General features: G+C 48.9%; 1 protein-coding gene across 1 annotated transcript in view; it reads right to left on the reverse strand.

The window, feature by feature from the left end:
- The window catches only part of DNAAF9 (dynein axonemal assembly factor 9), a 597478-nt gene that overhangs the window by 197127 nt on the left and 384460 nt on the right, over positions 1–15891 (reverse strand). The window contains exon 26 of the mRNA XM_069205040.1: positions 997–1085. Coding sequence (XP_069061141.1) covers positions 997–1085 — 89 coding nt within the window. The remainder of the gene's footprint in view (positions 1–996; positions 1086–15891) is intronic.

Below are 15891 nucleotides of genomic sequence, written 5' to 3' on the forward strand. Positions count from 1 at the left end.
AAGTTTTAGGAGGGGGCATGTTCGCTTGCACACTGAAAACTAAGAATTTTGAGAAGAAACTTAACTGATGTAAAAAACGTTGGAAGCTAACTCCAGATCCACATACAAAGATGCAGAAATAAAAGACCTGACGTCAGCATGCAAGGGTGACACCTATTTGCAGCTGCGATTGTCACTTCTCAGGCAGAACGAGAAGACACCATGACGTCACCACACAGCGCGCAGGGGCTATCCCATTACAAAATTCCAGATCCGGTCTGGCATCTGGAGATATTAACAAGGTGAGGAATCTGGGGTTAGAAGTATCCATTAGCAACCTATCATCTGGCAGAAAGGTCAGTGACATATATAGTTAGCAGTTACCAGTATTCACATGCCTTCAGACAGAATGGGTTAGCCTGTGCTCTGGTAGAAACTATTTTCCCTGGATTGAAAGCATCAGAAAGTATGTGTAGATTCTAAACATGTAGCAATCATGTCAATAAATATGTTTCTACTTTTCTTGGCGTTACCTATTACAGTACTTTATAGTTGAAATAACATAACAAAAAGACTTTCGTTGCTTTGTCTAGATTTATCAGTTAAACTGAGTATTCACATTAAGAGGAAATACAGACTATGTGCCAGGCATGCATAGGTGTTAAAGAAATAAGGTAAAGCATCTGTTAAAAAAGAGGTGGCATATGAAGTATCATTACTAACATACGTAACAATACAATTTAAGTTTTGCTACTTGGTAATGGAGAAAGACGTATAGGATTAGAATCCCATATTGTTTCCTCAAGTATGCTGGACTCTTAGAGCAAGGCTGAGAATCTCTGAAGCTAAAGACATTGGTTCTCTATTCTCCAGTGAGACTTGGGACAACCAAAAATGTAACAAACATTTTGCAAAAGTATACTGTCAAGAAGACAGACAAAGAGCAACAAAGTCAAGTATTTGTTAAGAATAAAACATTCAAACAATTTCTATGCATAATTTAAAGCCAACACCAACCTTACATATTCCTTGTGAAAGTTTACCAAAAATGCACAGAGATCACTGGAGTGACTGCCGGGAAGACCTGCTACAACTGTGATGACAATCTACAATAAAAGCAAAATACAATGAGGGGTCAAATTTAAATGTAGAAGAGAATAGATCTATAACTCTGACATGTTTTACCCAAGAACGGATGTAGTGGTGGCATCAGCATTTCTATTAGCTCTTGGGGTTCAGGTCAACACCAGGCATTAGGACAGTGCTGCTGCCAAGCAACAAGAATTCTTACTTAGGATGGCTAAAGTTAGCTTAGAAATTGGGCTGACTGTGCAAAATGGTTCAAACCCTTTAGAGGCCCAAACCCTTTACGAGGAATAGCTTTTTTATGCCTAGTCTGCTGTAGAGTGGTCCAAAGTACATACAACACACCCAATAACCCATTTGGATATAGCATGTCAGATCATATTGACGGTGAGTGGAGCTCTACTTGACTTCCCCCATAAAAAATCTGTCATGGTTACTATCTAGCCCCATCTAACATTCAATTTAAAAAAAATCATCTGCATGTTAACAGATGTTTTACCCGCAAATCACCTACCTGTAGCACATCTACTTTTTAAAGGTCTGCACGAAAGGTATAATATTTTGTCCCTGTAGACTAAGTATTCGTCTTCAGCATCCCTCTTGGTCTAAATCCCCTCCTTAACACTCTAGGTATTATCATCCCCTCTCTGCATGACAATTAACCTGGAGGCAGATGCATGGTGAAAATACAGGGAGATACTTTGCATGATAACTAAATCTACAGGGAGCAAGGATGCAAGTTTAGGATGAGCAGGCACCTACTGCCTGCAGTAGAGAATTCATATTTTATCCTCTTAAAAGGCTAACATATGAGCAAAAGGTCCTGAGCTCTTCGTGACCCCTCGATGTTTCCATCACTAATGATATCAGATGGGATGAAGCAGATAGGAATGTTCCTGGATACTTGTAAGGAAATGCCTCCTTGGCATGGTTACCCCCTGACTTTTTGCCTTTGCTGATGCTATGTTTTGAATTGAAAGTGTGCTGAGGCCTGCTAACCAGGCCCCAGCACCAGTGTTCTTTCCCTAACCTGTACCTTTGTTTACACAATTGGCACACCCTGGCATCCAGGTAAGTCCCTTGTAACTGGTACCCCTGGTACCAAGGGCCCTGATGCCAGGGAAGGTCTCTAAGGGCTGCAGCATATCTTATGCCACCCTGGAGACCCCTCACTCAGCACAGACACACTGCTTGCCAGCTTGTGTGTGCTGGTGAGGACAAAACGATTAAGTCGACATGGCACTCCCCTCAGGGTGCCATGCCAACCTCACACTGCCTATGCAGTATAGATAAGTCACCCCTCTAGCAGGCCTTACAGCCCTAAGGCAGGGTGCACTATACCATAGGTGAGGGCACCAGTGCATGAGCACTATGCCCCTACGGTGTCTAAGCCAAACCTTAGACATTGTAAGTGCAGGGTAGCCATAAGAGTATATGGTCTGGGAGTCTGTCAAACACGAACTCCACAGCACCATAATGGCTACACTGAAAACTGGGAAGTTTGGTATCAAACTTCTCAGCACAATAAGTGCACACTGATGCCAGTGTACATTTTATTGTAAAACACACCCCAGAGGGCACCTTAGAGGTGCCCCCTGAAACCTTAACCAACTACCTGTGTAGGCTGACTGGGCTTAGCAGCCTGCCACACTCGAGACATGTTGCTGGCCACATGGGGAGAGTGCCTTTGTCACTCTGTGGCTAGTAACAAAGCCTGCACTGGGTGGAGATGCTATCACCTCCCCCAGGCAGGAGCTGTAACACCTGGCGGTGAGCCCTCAAAGGCTCACCCCCTTTGTTCCAGCACCACAGGGCATTCCAGCTAGTGGAGTTGCCCGCCCCCTCCGGCCACGGCCCCACTTTTGGCGGCAAGGCCGGAGGAGATAATGAGAAAAACAAGGAGGAGTCACTGACAAGTCAGGACAGCCCCTAAGACAACCTGAGCTGAAGTGACTCTGCCTTTTAGGAATCCTCCATCTTGCAGATGGAGGATCCCCCCAATAGGGATAGGAATGGGACCCCCTCCCCTTGAGAGGAGGCACAAAGAGGGTGTAGCCACCCTCAGGGCTAGTAGCCATTGGCTACTGCCCTCCCTGACCTAAACACACCCCTACATTCTGTATTTAGGGGCTCCCCTGAGCCTAGGAACTCAGATTCCTGCAACTTAAGAAGAAGAGGACTGCTGAGCTGAAAAACCCTGCAGAGAAGACGGAGACACCAACTGCTTTGGCCCCAGCCCTACCGGCCTGTCTCCCCCCTTCGAAAGAAAACTGCTCCAGCGACGCTTTCCCCAGGACCAGCGACCTCTGAATCCTCAGAGGACTGCCCTGCTCTAAAAAGACCAAGAAACTCCAGAGAACAGCGGCCCTGTTCAACAAAGACTGCAACTTTGTTTCCAGAGGAGCAGCTTTAAAGACCCCTGCAATTCCTGCCAGAAGCGTGAGACTTGCAACACTGCACCCGGCGACCCCGACTCGACTGGTGGTGAAACAACGCTACAGGGAGGACCCTCCGGCGACTCCAAGACTGAGTAACCAAAGTTGTCCCCCCTGAGCCCCCACAGCGACGCCTGCAGAGGGAATCCCGAGGCTCCCCCTGACCGCAACTGTCTGAATCCAAAATCCCGACGCCTGGAAGAGACCCTGCACCCGCAGCCCCCAGGACCTGAAGGATCGGAGCTCCAGTGCAGGAGTGACCCCCAGGAGGCCCTCTCCCTTGCCCAGGTGGTGGCTACCCCGAGGAGCCCCCTCCTTGCCTGCCTGCATCGCTGAAGAGACCCCTTTGGTCTCCCATTGAAACCTATTGAAAACCCGACGCATGTTTGCACACTGCACCCGGCCGCCCCCGTGCTGCTGAGGGTGTACTTCCTGTGCTGACTTGTGTCGTTCCCCCCCCCCCCCCCCCCGGTGCCCTACAAAACCCCCCTGGTCTGCCCTCCGAAGACACGGGTACTTACCTGCTGGCAGACTGGAACCGGGGCACCCCCTTCTCCATTGAAGCCTATGTGTTTTGGGCACCACTTTGAACTCTGCACCTGACCGGCCCTGAGCTGCTGGTGTGGTAACTTTGGGGTTGCTCTGAACACCCAACGGTGGGCTACCTTGGACCCCAAGTTGAACCCCGTAGGTGGTTTACTTACCTGCAAGAACTAACATTAACTTACCTCCCCCAGGAACTGTGAAAATTGCAGTGTCCACTTTTAAAATAGCTATATGTGTTTTATGTAAAAAGTATATATGCTATTGTGATTATTCAAAGTTCCTAAAGTACTTACCTGCAATACCTTTCAAATGAGATATTACATGTAGAATTTGAACCTGTGGTTCTTAAAATAAACTAAGAAAAGATATTTTTCTATACAAAAACCTATTGGCCTGGAATTGTCTCTGAGTGTGTGTTCCTCATTTATTGCCTGTGTGTATGTACAACAAATGCTTAACACTACTCCTTTGATAAGCCTACTGCTCGACGACACTACCACAAAATAGAGCATTAGTATTATCTCTTTTTGCCACTATCTTACCTATAAGGGGAACCCTTGGACTCTGTGCATGCTATTCCTTACTTTGAAATAGCACATACAGAGCCAACTTCCTACATTAGTGGATCATCGGTGGGGTACAAGACTTTGCATTTGCTGGACTACTCAGCCAATACCTGATCACACGACAAATTCCAAAAATTGTCATTAGAAATAGATTTTTGCAATTTGAGCTATTTTTCCAAATTCTTAAAAGTCCTGCTAGGGCCTTGTGTTAGTCCCTGTTAGCATTTCTTTTAGAGTTTAAAAGTTTTGTGAAAGTTTGAATTAGAACCTAGAACTAGTTTTAGATTCTTAAAAAGTATTCCAACTTTTAGAAACATAATGTCTAGTGCAGAGATGAATGTGGAGGAACTCGACCTCACACCTTACCTCCATCTTAAGATGAGGGAGCTAAGGTCACTCTGCAAAATAAAGAAATTAAAAATGGGCTCAAGACCTTCCAAACAACAGCTCCAGGAGCTTTTGGCAGAGTTTGAAAGAGCCAAACCCTCTGAGGATGGCAACACAGAGGATGAAGATAGTGACTTGGAGGAGAATTCCCCCCCTCCAGTCCTACTTAGGGAGAACAGGGCTGCTCAAGCCCTGTCTCCAAATATACTAGTCAGAGATGCTGTTTCCCTCACAGGAGGGACCAGCACCTCTGAAATCAAGGAGGATAACTCCAGTGAATAGAACATCCAGTTAGCCAGGATGGCCAAAGGATTGGCTTTGGAAAGACAGATCCTAGCCATAGAAAGGGAAAGACAAGAGATGGGCCTAGGACCCATCAATGGCGGCAGCAACATAACTAGGGTCAGAGATTCTCCTGACATGTTAAAAATCCCTAAAGGGATTGTGACTAAATATGAACTAACACTGGAATGGCTAATCTCCAAGTGGGATCAACAGTGTGCCCAGAGCAAATCCGGTGTCACACTGAAGCTACATTAGTCTCTGAGGGTGGGGTGGATTTAGCCACACTGGCTGCCTGGCCTCCTAACATGCAAAAATACAGGCAGCAGCTCTTAATTAATGGGACAATTGTAGAAGGCCTGAGGGATACAGGTGCCAGTGTCACTATGGTGACAGAGAAACTGGTTTCCCCTGGTCAATACCTGGCTGGACAAACTTATCCAGTCACCAATGCTGACAATCAAACTAAAGTACATCCCATGGCTATGGTAACTTTAGAGTGGGGAGGGGTCAATGGCCTAAAACAGGTGGTGGTCTCCTCAAATATCCCAGTAGAGTGTTTGCTTGGAAATTACCTGGAGTCCTCAGCATGGGCTGAGGTACAACTGAAAACCCATGCAGCCATGCTGGGAATCCCTGAACTGGTGTGTGTCAAGACAAGGGCACAATGCACAGCTCAGGGTGAAAAAGTAGAGCTGGAGTCTGGAAAAAGGGCCCAGCCTACCAAGAGGAAAGGAAAGACAGCTGGGAAACCAGCTGCAACACAACAACAAAAAGAGAACCTCTCTTCTCAGGAAGAAGTTCTGCCCTCTGAGGGAACTGAGCCTATGGAGTTAGAACCTTATCAGGTTGAGCTCTTAGGCCCAGGGGGACCCTCAAGGGAGCAGTTGTGTAAGGGGCAAGAAACCTGTCCCTTCTTGAAGGCCTTAGGCAGCAAGCTGCTGAAGAGTCCAATGGCAAGAAAACTGGAACACATAGGGTCTATTGGGAAGATGGACTCCTGTACACTGAGGCAAGAGATCCCAAACCTGGTGCCACTAGGAGAGTGGTAGTGCCTCAGGAGTTCAGAGAGTTCATACTGACCTTAGCCCATGATATTCCCCTTGCTGGGCATTTGGGACAAACCAAGACGTGTGAGAGACTAGTCAACCACTTCTACTGGCCCAACATGTCCCAGAAAGTTAAGGAGTTTTGTGTCTCCTGTACCACCTGTCAAGCCAGTGGTAAGACAGGTGGACATCCAAAGGCCCCCCTCATTACACTTCCAGTGGTGGGGGTCCCCTTTGAAAGAGTGGGTGTGGACATAGTGGGTCCACTTGAACCTCCCACAGCCTCAGGGAATATGTACATACTAGTAGTAGTGGATCATGCTACTAGATACCCTGAAGCTATTCCCCTTAGGTCGACTACTGCCCCTGCAGTAGCCAAGGCCCTCATTGTTATTTTTTACCAGAGTGGGTTTCCCTAAGGAGGTGGTGTCTGACAGAGATACCTGAAACACATGGGGAATGAGTGTGGAGTGACTTATAAATTCACTACACCCTATCATCCACAAACTAATGGCCTTGTTGAGAGATTCAACAAGACATTAAAAGGCATGATCATGGGGCTCCCAGAAAAACTCAAAAGGAGATGGGATGTCCTCTTGCCATTTCTGCTTTTCGCTTAGAGAGGTGCCTCAGAAGGGAGTAGGGTTCTCACCCTTTGAACTTCTGTTTGGCCACCCTGTAAGGGGACCACTAGCTCTTGTGAAAGAAGGCTGGGAGAGACCTCTTCATGAGCCTAAGCAAGACATAGTGGACTATGTACTTGGCCTTCGTTCAAGGATGGCAGAGTACATGGAAAAGGCAAGTAAAAACCTTGAGGCCAGCCAACAGCTCCAGAAGTTTTGGTATGACCAAAAGGCTGCAATGGTTGAATTTCAACCAGGGCAGAAAGTCTGGGTTTTGGAGCCTGTGGCACCCAGGGCACTTCAGGACAAATGGAGTGGCCCTTACCCAGTGCTAGAGAAGAAGAGTCAGGTCACCTACCTGGTGGACCTAGGCACCAGCAGGAGCCCCAAGAGGGTGATCCATGTGAACCGCCTAAAACTCTTCCATGATAGGGCTGATGTGAATCTGTTAATGGTAACAGATGAGGACCAGGAAGCTGAGAGTGAACCTCTCCCTGATCTCCTCTCATCAAACCCTAAAGATGGTTCAGTAGATGGAGTGATCTATTCAGACACCCTCTCTGGCCAACAGCAATCTGATTGTAGGAAGGTCCTACAACAGTTTCCTGAGCTCTTTTCCCTAACCCCTGGTCAGACACACCTGTGTACCCATGATGTGGACACAGGAGACAGCATGCCTGTCAAAAACAAAATATTCAGACAGTCTGATCAAGTTAAGGAAAGCATCAAGGTGGAAGTCCACAAGATGCTGGAATTGGGAGTAATTGAGCACTCTGACAGCCCCTGGGCCAGCCCAGTGGTCTTAGTCCCCAAACCTCACACCAAAGATGGAAAGAGAGATGAGGTTTTGTGTGGACTACAGAGGACTTAATTCTGTCACCAAGACAGATGCCCATCCCATTCCTAGGGCTGATGAACTGATTGATAAATTAGGTGCTGCCAAATTCTTAAGTACCTTTGACTTAACAGCAGGGTACTGGCAAATCAAAATGGCACCTGGAGCAAAAGAAAAGACAGCATTCTCCACACCTGATGGGCATAATCAGTTTATTGTTATGCCCTTTGGTTTAAAGAATGCCCCTGCCACCTTCCAAAGGTTGGTGAATCAAGTCCTTGCAGGCTTGGAGTCCTTTAGTGCAGCTTATCTTGATGATATTGCTGTCTATAGCTCCAGCTGGCAGGATCACCTGGTCCACCTGAAGAAGGTTTTGAAGGCTCTGCAATCAGCAGGCCTCTCTATCAAGGCATCCAAATGCCAGATAGGGAAGGGAACTGTGGTTTACTTGGGACACCTTGTAGGTGGAGGCCAAGTTCAGCCACTCCAGCCTAAGATCCAGACTATACTGGACTGGGCAGCTCCAAAAACCCAGACTCAAGTCAGGGCATTCCTTGGCTTGACTGGGTATTACAGGAGGTTTGTGAAGGGATATGGATCCATAGTGACGGCCCTCACAGAACTTACCGCCAAGAAAATGCCCAAGAAGGTAATCTGGACTGTAGAATGCCAACAGGCCTTTGACACCCTGAAACAAGCAATGTGCACAGCAGCAGTTCTAAAAGCTCCAGATTACTCCAAGCAGTTCATTGTGCAGACAGATGCCTCTGAACATGGGATAGGGGCAGTTTTGTCCAAAACAAATGATGATGGCCTTGACCAGCCTGTTGCTTTCATTAGCAGGAGGTTACTCCCCAGGAAGCAGCGTTGGAGTGATATTGAGAGGGAGGCCTTTGCTGTGGTTTGGTCCCTGAAGAAGCTGAGACCATACCTCTTTGGTACTCACTTTGTAGTTCAAACTGACCACAGACCTCTCAGATGGCTGATGCAAATGAAAGGTAAAAATCCAAAACTGTTGAGGTGGTCCATCTCCCTACAGGGAATGGACTTTATAGTGGAACACAGACCTGGGACTGCCCATGCCAATGCAGATGGCCTTTCCAGGTTCTTCCTTTTAGAAAATGAAGACTCTCTTGGGAAAGGTTAGTCTCATCCTCTTTCGTTTGGGGGGGGGGGGGGGGGGGAGGGTTGTGTAAGGAAATGCCTCCTTGGCATGGTTACCCCCTGACTTTTTGCCTTTGCTGATGCTATGTTTTGAATTGAAAGTGTGCTGAGGCCTGCTAACCAGGCCCCAGCACCAGTGTTCTTTCCCAAACCTGTACTTTTGTTTACACAATTGGCACACCCTGGCATCCAGGTAAGTCCCTTGTAACTGGTACCGCTGGTACCAAGGGCCCTGATGCCAGGGAAGGTCTCTAAGGGCTGCAGCATATCTTATGCCCCCCTGGATACCCCTCACTCAGCACAGACACACTGCTTTCCAGCTTGTGTGTGCTGGTGAGGACAAAACGACTAAGTCGACATGGCACTCCCCTCAGGGTGCCATGCCAACCTCACACTGCCTATGCAGTATAGATAAGTCACCCCTCTAGCAGGCCTTACAGCCCTAAGGCAGGGAGCACTATACCATAGGTGAGGGCACCAGTGCATGAACACTATGCCCCTATGGTGTCTAAGCCAAACCATAGACATTGTAAGTGCAGGGTAGCCATAAGAGTATATGGTCTGGGAGTCTGTCAAACACGAACTCCACAGCACCATAATGGCTACACTGAAAACTGGGAAGTTTGGTATCAAACTTCTCAGCACAATAAATGCACACTGATGCCAGTGTACATTTTATTGTAATATACACCCCAGAGGGCACCTTAGAGGTGCCCCCTGAAACCTTAACCAACTACCTGTGTAGGCTGACTGGGTTTAGCAGCCTGCCACACTCGAGACATGTTGCTGGCCACATGGGGAGAGTGCCTTTGTCCCTCTGTGGCTAGTAACAAAGCCTGCACTGGGTGGAGATGCTATCACCTCCCCCAGGCAGGAGCTGTAACACCTGGCGGTGAGCCTCAAAGGCTCACCCCCTTTGTTCCAGCACCACAGGGCATTCCAGCTAGTGGAGTTGCCCGCCCCCTCCGGCCACTGCCCCAATTTTGGCAGCAAGGCCGGAGGAGATAATGAGAAAAACAAGGAGGAGTCACTGACCAGTCTGGACAGCCCCTAAGGCAACCTGAGCTGAAGTGACTCTGCCTTTTAGGAATCCTCCATCTTGCAGATGGAGGATCCACCCAATAGGGATAGGAATGTGACCCCCTCCCCTCGGGAGGAGGCACAAAGAGGGTGTAGCCACCCTCAGGGCTAGTAGCCATTGGCTACTGCCCTCCCTGACCTAAACACACCCCTAAATTCTGTATTTAGGGGCCCCCCTGAGCCTAGGAACTAAGATTCCTGCAACTTAAGAAGAAGAGGACTGCTGAGCTGAAAAACCCTGCAGAGAAGACGGAGACACCAACTGCTTTGGCCCCAGCCTTACCGGCCTGTCTCCTCCCTTCGAAAGAAAACTGCTCCAGCGACGCTTTCCCCAGGACCAGCGACCTCTGAATCCTCAGAGGACTGCCCTGCTCTAAAAAGACCAAGAAACTCCCGAGAACAGCGGCCCTGTTCAACAAAGACTGCAACTTTGTTTCCAGAGGAGCAGCTTTAAAGACCCCTGCAATTCCCGCCAGAAGCGTGAGACTTGCAACACTGCACCCGGCGACCCCGACTCGACTGGTGGTGAAACAACGCTACAGGGAGGACCCTCCGGCGACTCCAAGACTGAGTAACCAAAGTTGCCCCCCCCTCAGCCCCCACAGCGACGCCTGCAGAGGGAATCCCGAGGCTCCCCCTGACCGTGACTGTCTGAATCCAAAATCCCGACGCCTGGAAGAGACCCTGCACCCGCAGCCCCCAGGACCTGAAGGATCGGAACTCCAGTGCAGGAGTGACCCCCAGGAGGCCCTCTCCCTTGCCCAGGTGGTGGCTACCCCGAGGAGCCCCCCCCTTGCCTGCATCGCTGAAGAGACCCCTTGGTCTCCCATTGAAACCTATTGAAAACCCGACGCGTATTTGCACACTGCATCCGGGTGTACTTTCTGTGCTGACTTGTGTCCCCCTCCCCCCCCCCCGGTGCCCTACAAAACCCCCCTGGTCTGCCCTCCGAAGACGCGGGTACTTACTCGCTGGCAGACTGGAACCGGGGCACCCCCTTCTCCATTGAAGCCTATGTGTTTTGGGCACCACTTTGAACTCTGCACCTGAGCTGCTGGTTTGGTAACTTTGGGGTTGCTCTGAACCCCCAACGGTGGGCTACCTTGGACCCCAAGTTGAACCCCGTAGGTTACTTACTTACCTGCAAGAACTAACATTAACTTACCTCCCCTAGGAACTGTGAAAATTGCACTGTGTCCACTTTTAAAATAGCTATATGTGTTTTATGTAAAAAGTATATATGCTATTGTGATTATTCAAAGTTCCTAAAGTACTTACCTGCAATACCTTTCAAATGAGATATTACATGTAGAATTTGAACCTGTGGTTCTTAAAATAAACTAAGAAAATATATTTTTCTATACAAAAACCTATTGGCCTGGAATTGTCTCTGAGTGTGTGTTCCTCATTTACTGCCTGTGTGTATGTACAACAAATGCTTAATACTACTCCTTTGATAAGCCTACTGCTCGACCACACTACCACAAAATAGAGCATTAGTATTATCTCTTTTTGCCACTATCTTACCTCTAAGGGGAACCCTTGGACTCTGTGCATGCTATTCCTTACTTTGAAATAGCACATACAGAGCCAACTTCCTACAATACTCCATATCTATAAACTCAAAAAAGCACAGGTGGCTGGACATTCGCTCCGCAAAAGGTAAGAAAGCCCTGCAAGACTATTCCCTGGATGAAGTGTGAGGCTGTGCACTGATCGGGTCGATGCCTGTGTGCTGTATCTGCTCTGCAACCCTTGTGTGCCAAGGGAGGCGGATGGAGACTGAAGCACTTTGAGGGCCTGGGCAAACCCCGTATGCCAGAGGGGACCACCAGTAAAGTTACCACTGCTGAATGGCTAAGACACATGAACGTCTCAGCGTGGGCATTGGCACTGAAAAAGTTTGCACTTGTGTTGTCCAAGTACCGCGGCAACCCTGTATGCCAGGAGGGGCTAGCGCGGTACAAACGTGCCAAAACATTGGAGTCGTTATCCCGAAGGACAGACTGAGGCTATGTGAAGGTTTGGACATGCACCTGACTGGCCTGAGAGCTGCAGAGGACAGTGTGGACCACTTCGAACCCTCACTGGAAACAAAGAAAGGATTCATCCACCACCCCCACCACCCACCTGCTGGGTAAAGCCTGCTTACTGAGTCTTCACGAGCCCAAAGATGCTCAGAAAATAGAGAACACTGGCAGCGCCACTTAAAAGAGAAAGCCTGCGCTGCTGGGTGCTGCCGTGTGGGCTGCACAAACTTAGCAGGACTTGCAGTTGATCGGTACATGGGTACTCAATACTCTGCCAAACTCCTCCATTCTGCATGAGTGGGTATGACATGACCTGGGCCATTTGGGCCCCAGAGGACTTGCTGCTAACTGTGCTGTGGCACGGTAGACACTTTTGACTAAAATCCTGAAGAGTCAAAGGGGAGCTCTTGAGTACGGCCTAATAGTTTGCATTCCCTGGATGTGGCCACCATTGAATGAGAAATTACCCTTGGAATAACCCCTGAACACACTGCACGAAGGAGGGTGGAACAGGAATCTGCCTAACTACTAGCGCCCTGACCTCATGGGGACTGTGGTGTTGCTTCTGACTATTGTATAACTCTGCATGTGTAGGGTTAGAAATAAAATACTTCTTTTGTGTGGAGTGGCAAGTATTTGACTGGACATTGCAAGCATTTGACTGGACATTGATTTATTGTTCGTACTGTGTGACCTTTAAAGTTAGGAGTCATGTTCATGACTGCTATAGTGCAGAAGGGATACTTGGCCGAGTTGCTCGGAATCTATTGTAGGTTAGGCCCCAGCACATCAGGAGTTAAAAGCCTTAACTACTACAGTTGTGTCCAGTAGCCACTGTGTGCCTAGTGGTGCTCTGAAAGGGGTTCTGACAGAAAAAAAAAAAACTGACATTAGCACACAGAGTTTATAGACAATTCTGGTAGTCACTTGCAGGGTAGAGCAGAGTCAATTCAGAGCTGCACAACACCACCCCCCTTTAGGGGCGCAGGGGCTAGCCTGAAAAATCTTCCAGTCTGGGACCTGCTGATATTCTAAAGGGGAGGAACCTTGGAGCTAGAAGTATTCATCAGGCGTGCACAGGCTGTGGATTAGGAGATTATTTGCTACAGATTGCTAGCTAGCCTAGATGGAATCCCCATCCTAGAAGAGAGGCAATTGTGCTCATTGTCACTTGCGGTGGGGAGCTGAGAAATGATGTGCCCTATACCAAGTTCTATTTATTACACCATAACAGTCTGTGCTGAACTTTGGCCTCCACCAACACTAGATCTTCAAACTGACTAGACACTTGTGAGCACTGTCCAGCAAGGCACTCCTACATACTGTGCATGTGCAACCAAGCGTTTAGTACTATTACAATACAAGATGCCATCATTATCAACAGTTTCATTTCCATTCTCAGTGTCAGAGTATACAAAAAGGTGTCTGGTAAAGGTGAAGCAATCTCTGAAATACCATCACTCTCGCTGTTGGCTAGGCTTTACCTGTTATATTCAGTATGGCTAGTAAAAACATTTGCATTTTTGGAGACAGAGGAGAGATTTTTTGCACCGAGAGAGAACTCTAATGTGTGTAGGAGAGACACTGCTTGTACAGCGTAAGCAGGGAACAGCTGTCAGCTACTGCTCTTTACCAGCCAGTCATCCAAGGCATGAACAGCACTACAGGCAGACATTCAAACAAGATTTCTCATTGTCGCTTGGGACACTGATTGAAGCCCTTAGGCCAGTCTAACAAGAACAGACTGCATTTAGAACAACACTGGAAGGATATCCGTAACTCCCCCTCCATGAGTCATTTGATATAACCTGCCATCAATATTTTCACTGCAATTCGGTTTCAAAGCGGTCAACAGTCGCACAATGTCCTGTTGTATTACAGGTCTGAACTCAAGAATATCAATGTCAAAGATGTTCCTTTTGTGAAGTGACAGTCGTGGATACCTGAAAATTACATCCAAAGCAGATGACAGAAAAATCACTCTCAGGTGGACTTCGTTTCCTGGAGCAGTGGGGGTTTTAGGAGAGGAATTACAAGTAATCTTGAAAAAAAGAACAATTTGCACTGTCCATGCCTCACACTAGACAGCTGAAGTGTGAAAACCATATGAGCAACCAGACTGACCTAGTCAGTGAACTGCTCTGCCACCTCGTAGCTCCACTGGCAAGTGAACCCCTTCTGTTGCTCTGAACTCTGACCTTTGTCAAGAGTTCGAGGCCCTCCTCTACCAGCAGGCTTCTGCCTGCACCTCATCCCTGGTGTCTAGTGGGAGAGCTCTGCTCTTCTACTGGGCTGTCCTCTGCCTCGGTTCTCTTTTTTCCTCTTTTGCCTCGGTTCACTCTTTGTGTGCTTTTCCTTCCGTGTTCTGCTCCTTTTGAGTTCCGTTTGTGTCTCTCACTTTCTGCGTTTCACTCTCTCCTCCTCATCTTTCTTCCCTCACTCCGATCGCTTTATCTCGCTCTCCCCCCTCTCACTCCCCTGCTGCGGCCCCGCCCCCCACCTCTCAGTCACGCTCTATCCCCGCTGCTGCTGCCCCACCCCTTTTTCGCACTGTTTTCCGCTCCCGCCTCCCAGCTGTCCTCTCCTCTCCCACCCCCTTACTTAATGGCGGCTGATGGCGGGCCGAAGGCGCGCCTACGGCAAGCCCGTCTGCCCCCATCCACGACCAGTGCCAGGACCCCTGGTCCTGCCACCCGCCGCCTCTACACAGCAGATGAACTCATCCCACTCAACCCAGGACGCAACAAAAACTGCAGCTCCAGGCAACACACACGGTCCCTTCAGCTGCCTCCGCTGCCGTGAAACCTGCACCACCACCAAGACCCAGGACCCAGCACAATTCACCCGCAACAACTCACCTAACCGGAAACCTCTGAAGTGCATCCTCCTCAACGTCCGCTCCCTCCATAAACACGCCACCGAAATCTGGGACCTCCTCGACAGCATCACCCCAAATGTTGCATTCTTCACCGAGACCTGGACCAACACCACCTCAGGCCCAGACATCGCCATCCCCATCCCCCAGGAGCACAAGATCGCCTGGAAAGATCGCCACAGCCGCCCTGGGGGGAGGGGGAGTGAACGCCATCGTCCACAGGTCCAACCTCCAGCTGAACACACACTCCAAAGATTCCAAAGAAGCCACTAACCTGATGGAACACTTCCATTTCCAGATACACACCAGTCCGACATCCACCATCAGAGGAACCATCACCCACCGCCCTCCCGGATCCCGCACACCTTTCACCGACTCCATCACGGACTTCATCTCTGCACAAGCAATCGTAGACACCAACTACACCCTGCTGGGAGACCAACTTCCACCTCAAGAAACCACAAGACCCCAACACCACATCCCTCTTAGACAACCTCCACAACATAGGACTTCGACAAATCGTGACAGAGCCAACACACTCAGCAGGACATCCCCTCGATCCCCTCTTCACTACAGGAACCTCCGCTACTTTAAGCCACACCACGGAACTCACATGAACAGATCACCGATGCATCTACCATCACAAGACCCTAACTCCAGCCATCACATAGAAACTGGATAAGAATAACCGGTGCCCTTGCCGCACCCACCATCGCACGCAACAATGACCCACACACCGCAGCACGCACATTCCACAAGTGGATCACTGACTGCGCCAACACCATAGCCCCCCTCAAAAAAGAACACCACCACCCACGCAAAGAGAGCCAGCTGGTTCACCCTCGAACTCTGGGACTCAAGACGCACCTGTTGCCGCCTTGAGAAAATCATTGAGAAACACTAAATCACCAGAAGCCCACAGCAACTTCAAAGCCACCACCACCGCACACCACC

Source organism: Pleurodeles waltl, chromosome 1_2 (genome assembly GCF_031143425.1).
Source record: "Pleurodeles waltl isolate 20211129_DDA chromosome 1_2, aPleWal1.hap1.20221129, whole genome shotgun sequence".
In the NCBI taxonomy this organism is placed as follows: Eukaryota; Metazoa; Chordata; class Amphibia; order Caudata; family Salamandridae; genus Pleurodeles; species Pleurodeles waltl.